Source organism: Bison bison, unplaced genomic scaffold, assembly GCF_000754665.1.
Source record: "Bison bison bison isolate TAMUID 2011002044 unplaced genomic scaffold, Bison_UMD1.0 scf7180017864080, whole genome shotgun sequence".
Taxonomy (NCBI): domain Eukaryota; kingdom Metazoa; phylum Chordata; class Mammalia; order Artiodactyla; family Bovidae; genus Bison; species Bison bison.
Window position 1 is genome coordinate 3,268,598 of NW_011494652.1, and position 7,451 is coordinate 3,276,048.

At 58.4% G+C, this 7,451-nt stretch overlaps 1 protein-coding gene across 1 annotated transcript in view; it reads left to right on the forward strand.

Annotated features, from left to right (window-relative positions):
• The window catches only part of MRGPRF (MAS-related GPR, member F), an 8,957-nt gene extending 1,512 nt beyond the window's left edge, over positions 1-7,445 (forward strand). Inside the window, exons 2-3 of the mRNA XM_010837652.1 lie at positions 1,756-1,868; positions 6,393-7,445. Coding sequence (XP_010835954.1) covers positions 1,821-1,868; positions 6,393-7,376 — 1,032 coding nt within the window. The 5' untranslated portion in view covers positions 1,756-1,820 and the 3' untranslated portion in view covers positions 7,377-7,445. The remainder of the gene's footprint in view (positions 1-1,755; positions 1,869-6,392) is intronic.
• Positions 7,446-7,451: the final 6 nt, after the last annotated feature.

The following is a 7,451-nucleotide window of genomic DNA, read 5'->3' on the forward strand; positions in this document are numbered from 1 at the left end:
GGGGGGCATCTGTGTGCTGGAGTGGGGTGGGGGGCGTCTAGCCTGGCCGGAGGGGAACAGGGGAGACCCTCCAAGTCAGGACATCGAGCCTGGGGCCCAGGCCTCGGGGTGGTGTGGGTCTGGAAGGATGAGCAGAAGAGTAGGGACAGTGGAGATAGAAAAGGGTGGAAGGGCGATTACTCCGCGGGAAGACCGGCTGAGGCCGGCACTTTGAGGGCTGCAGGCACCCGGAGAGTTTCAACAAGTCCCAGCGTGTGAAGGAGGTTGAGATCTGTCCGTGGCAACGGGGACAGGGGTCCAACGAGAGTCAAGACCGCCACGGGGGCGGGGGTAGGGGGCACAGTTATACGCACGCCTGCGACCCCTCCCCTGCCCTGCTCCTTCGCCATCTGCAGACCCACACTGGTCAGGCCTCACGAGCTGGCTCACGCAAAAGGGCTCCCACCCCGCGCGCAGCCATCGGCTGCAAGCCCCGCTGTCCGCGCCGGCCCCGCCCGCGGCCCCGCGGGTGGCCCCTCCAGGCGACCCCGCGCCCGGGTCTCCGGGAGGCCGGTGGTTAAAGAGGGCGGGCGGCTCGCGAGAACGGCCGCTCCGCGCAGCCAATGACCAGAGCCCGCCCGGGCCCGCCCTCCCGGCCCGGGCGGAGGGGCGCGTGATGGCCTCGACTGGCGGTGGCGGCCTGGGTTGGAATTCCGGGGGAGTCAGGAGGAGAAGGGGCCCAGCGCCCCGCCGCCCGGCTGGGCCCCCCCGCAAGGCCCCTCCTCCACTCACTGCCTCAGTTTCCCGCCTGCACGGTGGGAGGGATGGGTGCTTGCCAAGTTGAGGCTGAGCTCAAGTTGGGGACCGCGGTCAATTCGAGTGAACTCGTGGCAAGTCCACCAATGAGCTCTGCCCCGCCAGGATGGACAAGTCTCAGGCCACCCCTCGCTTCTCCCAGCCGCCCCCTCCCCAACCCGACCTGAAGTCCAGGCCGAGTCCAGCTGCTCCTCCTCCAACCTGGAGCTAGGGCCACCCTAACGACTTCAGGGCTGGCCCCTCCAGCCTCCCGCCTCTTCAGCCCATCTAGGCTCTGCAGACACAAATCTGAAAAGCCGTAGTGTCCTCCCCACCACCCTCCCAGGGAGGTGACCTCACCTCCCTGCCCTCATCACAGGGGGAGTGACTACACCTGCTTCCTCGCTGGTACCCAGGACCAGACAGGAGGACAGGTGTCCGCAAGCAGGCTCTCACTGACCCAGGGTTGATGGTGGGTGATGACAGCAATGCTGATGGTGACTGGGCTGCCTTCTCCTCCTCCAGGAAGTCTTCCTGGCTAGAAATGATCTTTTCTCTCCCACGTTCCCTCCTGGGACTAACTGCCTGGAACCCCTGTCCCACCCCTGGCTGGACACAAAGGTGGTGCCCAAGAAGTGTGTGCAGGTGAACAATCATATCCCCAGGTACCGTCTGGCTCCAGAAATGTCAGACAGAGCTGGGAAGGAGAAGGACTTCTTCCCCAGGAGGTGCCACTAGGGTATCAGCAGGGGGGTGAATGAGGACCCCTCCCCCCGGGGAAGGAGGGGGCGGTGCACACGATGCCACCTGCTCTGGACTCAGCAGGAAGCCCCGTGCCTCCCACAAGGCCCTGCCTCTGGGGAACCAGGGGATGGTTCATGAACCTGCCCTCCAAGGGGACAGCCCTACGGGCCTGGGGAGGGGTCTACCTGGGCGTGGAGGACACTGACCCCCTGATGCGACCCTTTCTGCCGTGCCCAGTGGGTTGTGCAGGCCGGTGAGCTGTGAGCGGAGCCCTGAGGAACGTGGACTGGCCGGGCCTGGAGATGGCTGGAAACTGCTCCTGGGAGGCCCACCCCACCAACTGGAACAAGGCAAGTCCCTCCATCAGCTCCGTACAGAGGGGGCTCCTCCACCGGGGTGTGCGGGATGGATGTGATGGGAGGGGCACACTGCCCCAGTATGTCCTGCTTACACACACTCTGCCACGCAGAACCCATCCTCTAGCTCGGGACAGACAGGGCCCCTCTGGGCTGTGTGGCCTGGCACTGCTTACCAGGTTCTTGGATCCCCAGTGCCTTCATCACTGGACACCCTCAAATCCTGTCCTGTGTTACCAGCCTCCAGAGGTCTTGTTCTCTCTTCTCTGTGGAGATGGGGCGGTCAGCTATTTCCCACAGCTAGGCCCTGCCAGGAGGCCCTACAAGGCTGGCTCCAAAGGGGCTCTGATGTCACATGCTCCGGGGGGGCTCTGGCCCACCCTGCCAGTGTCACCCAGGGTCCAGTCGCCACGGCTTACCTTCCGCATGCAGGCACCATCCTGCAGCTGAGACTCTGACAGTCCATCAGGCTGACCCATCCCTTCTGCCCTTGCTCCTCCGGTCCCTACTTCTCTGAGGCCCTTGGAAACTCTGGAGTTCTTTCTGAATCCTGGACAAGACCCTCTCAAGTTGGAAGGACCTCTTGAGTTTAGCGGGTACAACATTTGAGGAAACCAAGACTCACACCAGTGTAGTGACTCAGTGGGGGTGAGTCCAGAGGACCGGCAGAGCCCGGACTCCTGCCCAGGACCTGAGCCCTAGCCCCAGGCACCTCCCCACCATGCCTGCAGCCCCCTCCTGCCTCCGATGGTGACCGCTGTGGGGTGGCCGCCATGGGAAGCAGAGATGGGACCAGCTCCGGAGTCTCCAGAAACCCCCAGAGAAGAGGCAGAGCCCAGGGAGGGGACCAGGCTCCAGGCAGGCATTTTACAAGGTGGTATGTGGCCGGGATGGCAGCTCACGCCCAGTGACTCACTGGCCCTCCCGCTCTGACTCTGCAGAGAGGATTGCAGATTTTTTCCAGCCTGCGAGAGGCTCTGAGTGATCTGGTTTGTCAGCTGCAGGCCCTGCTGCCCGGGTCGCTTGGGCGCAGAGCTGGTCCTTCACAGACTCCTTTAGTCAGCGGTCTTGTAGATTATGCCTCTCCTCCCCAGCTAAGAGGAGGTTCTTCAGAACCACCAACAGGAAAGGCTGAGATAAGAGCAAGCTAAGGCGTTTGCCTTTCGGAGAAGTAGTACTGGAGTACCACTCCAGTACTCTTGCCTGGAAAATCCCATGGATGGAGAAACCCAGTGGGCTGCAGTCCATGGGGTCGCTAAGAGTCGAACACAACCAAACGACTTCACTTTCACTTTTCACTTTCATGCATTGGAGAAGGAAATGGCAACCCACTCCAGTATTCTTGCCTGGAGAATCCCAGGGATGGCAGAACCTGGTGGGCTGCTGTCTGTGGGGTCACACAGAGTTGGACATGACTAAAGCAACTTAGCAGTAGCAGCAGCAGCAAGGCGTTTGATGGGCTTCCTGAATCTGCCGGCCAATACAAGAGATGCAGGTTCTATCCCTGGGCCGGGAAGATCCCTTGGAGGAGGAAATGGCAACCCACTCCAGTATTCTTGCCTGGAAAATCTCATAGACAGAGGAGACATGGCGGGCTGTAGTCCATGGGGTCGCAAAGAGTCAGGCACGACTGAGCACACACACTCACAGCACGAGGGGTTTGAGAGCTGACAGACAGACAGGTGTGGAGTCATCAGTAAATGTATTTAGAGAATGTTGGGTAGTGGCTAGGACCCCCATACCCTGAGCTCATGGGGTCAACCCAGAGTTTACCAGCACCCTCCAGTCCCTGCTTGCAGATGCCCCTTGACCGGAGCCGGGCCAAAAGTGCTCTCCCTTTGTTATGGGGCGTCAGGCCCAGAAAGCCATCTTTCAGGACCCAGCTTTCTGCCAGAGCTGGGAGGCCATTTGGAAAGCAGCAGAGTGGGCTTGATCTGACAACCTTATGGCTTTTTGTTTGTTTGTTTGTTTTGCTTTTGTTTTGGAGGGAGAGTCATGAGCAGTAGGAACTGATACCCAGGAGGTGTTTAGAGGGAGGCAAGGTTCAGGCTCTGTGGGAAAGAGTGCTGGGATGGATTAGTGATGTCTGCCGGCGTATGGCAAGGGGAGTGATGGTGTTCTGGGCAGCCTCGGCCACTTGGGACGAGAGGTCAAAATAGATAGCCTGAGAACAGAATCCAGCATTTAGATGCATTGTGCTTGGCCCACAGAGTGTTTTTTCTTTTAGATGTGAACCTTTAAACATTGGGATAAAGAACATTTAAAGATCTAGGCTTCCTAGATGGCTCAGTGGTGAAGAATCCACCTGCTAGTGCAGGAGACGCAACAGACGCAGCTTGGATCCCTGGGTCAGGAAGATCCCCTGGAGAAGGAAGTGGCACCCCACTCCAGTATTCTTGCCTGGAGAATCCCATGGACAGAGGAGCCTGGCAGGCTGCAGTCCATGGGGTTACAAAGAGTCGAACATGACTGAGCGCACACACACAGAATTTACAGTCTCGAGTTCTGACTTCTCTGGGGAGTGGGGGAAAGATGATCCGTCACTCAGTCTGCCAGTGCCCCCTGGAGCCCCCCAGCTGGAGCAGGGCGGCTGCCTACTTGCTCAGGACAGGTGCCCTCTGCTTTGCCATTGCCCCCCCACTCGCCGGTTTCTTGCACCTGGCCCACCTTCATGCATTTCTACGCCAGCCCAGACCCTGCAGCCAAGACTGATATTTAGCCAGATGGACTCACACAGCCAGACCAAGTGTCAAACCACCGAAGCGCTCCCCCACAGCTCTATAAATAGCCACTGCCTCCAGCGTCTCCTCCTCGAGGGACCCCCTGGCCAGACCCAGTTTCCTCATGATCCAGAAAACCAAAGGGTCACCCAGACCCAGCAGGGGACCACCCTGATTCCCTAGGTCTCTCTGATCCCACTGTGGGTCAAGGGTCACTTTTGGTAACTTGCAAGTGATTTTGCTCTTTTGAATAAATGTTTTCATGTTTTAGTAGAAAAATTGCAAGTTTTGTAAATTCGCATAAACCTTTATCGACTCTGTTAGCCTGTTGTCACTTGTACTTCCTATCTAGTATCTTTTTTTAAAACCTTTCATTTTGTGTCGGGGAATAGCCACAAACTAACGTGACAGTTTCAGGTGAACAGCGGAAAGGACTCAGCCATACGTATACATACGCACATACAAGTATCCGTTCTCCCCCGAGCTCCCCTCTCACCCAGGCTGCCGCATAACACTGAGCAGAGTCCATGTGCTATATTGTCGGTTATACATTTTAAATACAGCAGTGTGTACATGTCCATGCCAAACTCCCTAACTATCCCTTCTCTCCCAGCAACCATTAGTTCATTCTTGAAGTCTGTGAGTCTCTTTCTGTTTTATAAGTGCATTGAAGATACTTTCTTTCCCAAAGCTATTTGAAAGTACATTACAGGGACTTCCCTGGTGATCCAGTGGCTAAGACTCCAAGCTCTCAATGCAGGGCACCCAGGTTCGATCCCTGGTCAGGGGACTAGATCCCACATGCCGCAATTAAGAGATCGTATGTCACAGTTAAAGACGCCCTTTGCCACAAGAGTGGCGATCCTATGCACCACAACTAAGACTCAGCACAGCCAAATACATATTTTAAAAGTTTTTAAAAAGAAAGTAAATTACAGACTCCAATGCCCTTTGCCCCCAAACAGCCTATGTCTTCTTAAGATCAAGGACCCTCCCATGCAGCAACAGTGCATTTTCTGTACAGCGTTTTCAGTGCATTACTGTTCAGAAAGTGCAGCATGGGTCCAATACCATTATCTGGAGACATGGTTCATATTCACACTTCCCAGTCATTCCCGTAATCGCCTCCACAGCGATGGCTAGACCCACAGTACAATCCAGGCTCACACCCTGCAATGACTGGTCACGCCGCTTCAGTTTCCTTCAGTGTAGAAAGGCTCCTTGGTTTTCTTGCACAATATGGACATTTTCTGGGCAGTGGGATGTCAGGTCCCTTGATGAGGGACTGATCATTTTCACTGTTTTCACCATCACTCCAGTAGGCTGCCCCCTCCAGACTCAGGGGCACAGAGTGCTAGGATCAGGAGTGTCTTCTGCTCCAGTTGGAGCCAATTAGTTGCTCCAAAGCCAAGTCTGTCATCAGGAGCAACACACCTGGAAGCAGATGTGGTTTGCGGTGGAGCCTAGCATACCTAGAAGCTGGCGCGGGTTTGGGGGGTGGAGCCTGCATGCGCGCATGCTCAGTCGCTCACTCGTGTCTGACTCTTTGCTACCCCATCAACTGTAGCCCGCCAGGCTCCTCTGTCCGTGGGATTTCCCAGGCAAGAATCCTGGAGTGGGTTGCCATTTCCTTCTCTAGGGAACCTTCCCCACCCAGAGATCACACCTGGGTCTCCTGCATTGAAGGCAGATTCTGAGCCAGCAGGAAGCCCCGGGGGCGGATCCTAGCACACCTGGACGCAGGGGTGGGGGTGGGACCAGCCAGCATCACTGCGTCTCCCCCTCCACACCTGCACAGATGTGTCCCGGCATGAGCGAGGCCCCCGAGCTCTACAGCCGTGGCTTCCTGACCATCGAGCAGATCACCATGCTGCCGCCGCCGGCCATCATGAACTACATCTTCCTGCTCCTCTGTCTGTGCGGCCTGGTGGGCAACGGGCTGGTCCTCTGGTTTTTCGGCTTCTCCATCAAGAGGAGCCCCTTCTCTGTCTACTTCCTGCACCTGGCCAGCGCGGACGTCGGCTACCTCTTTAGTAAGGCTGTGTTCTCCATTCTGAACACGGGGGGCTTCCTGGGCCCCTTTGCCGACTACGTCCGCGCCGTGTCCCGGATCGCGGGGCTCTGCATGGTCCTCACCGGCGTCAGCCTCCTGCCAGCCATCAGCTCGGAGCGCTGCCTGTCGGTCGTCTTTCCCACCTGGTATTGGCGCCGTCGGCCCAAGCGCCTGTCAGCCGTGGTGTGCTCGCTGCTCTGGGCCCTGTCGCTGCTGGTCACCTGTGTCCACAACTACTTCTGCGTGTTCCTGGGCCGCCAGGCGTCCGGGGCGGGCTGCACGCACATGGACGCCTTCCTGGGCATCCTGCTCTTCCTGGTCTTCTGCCCGCTCATGGTGCTGCCCTGCCTGGCCCTCATCCTGCACGTGGAGTGCCGGGCCCGGCGGCGCCAGCGCTCGGCCAAGCTCAACCACGTCATCCTGGCCGTGGTCTCGGTGTTCCTCGTGTCCTCCATCTACCTGGGCATCGACTGGTTCCTCTTCTGGGTCTTCCGGATCCCGGCGCCCTTCCCGGAGTACGTCACCGACCTGTGCCTCTGCATCAACAGCTGCGCCAAGCCCGTGGTCTACTTCCTGGCCGGCAGGGACAAGTCGCAGCGCCTGTGGGAGCCCCTCAGGGTGGTCTTCCAGCGGGCCCTGCGAGACGGGGCCGAGCCGGGGGAGGCAGGAGGCGGCACACCCAACACGGTCACCCTGGAGATGCAATGTCCCTCAGGGAACGCCTCCTGAGAGGCCGGGCACCTGCAGGCGAGGCGGGGCCCACGTGACCTCCAGAGACCCTTGACAGAGGGACATGAGCTGGCA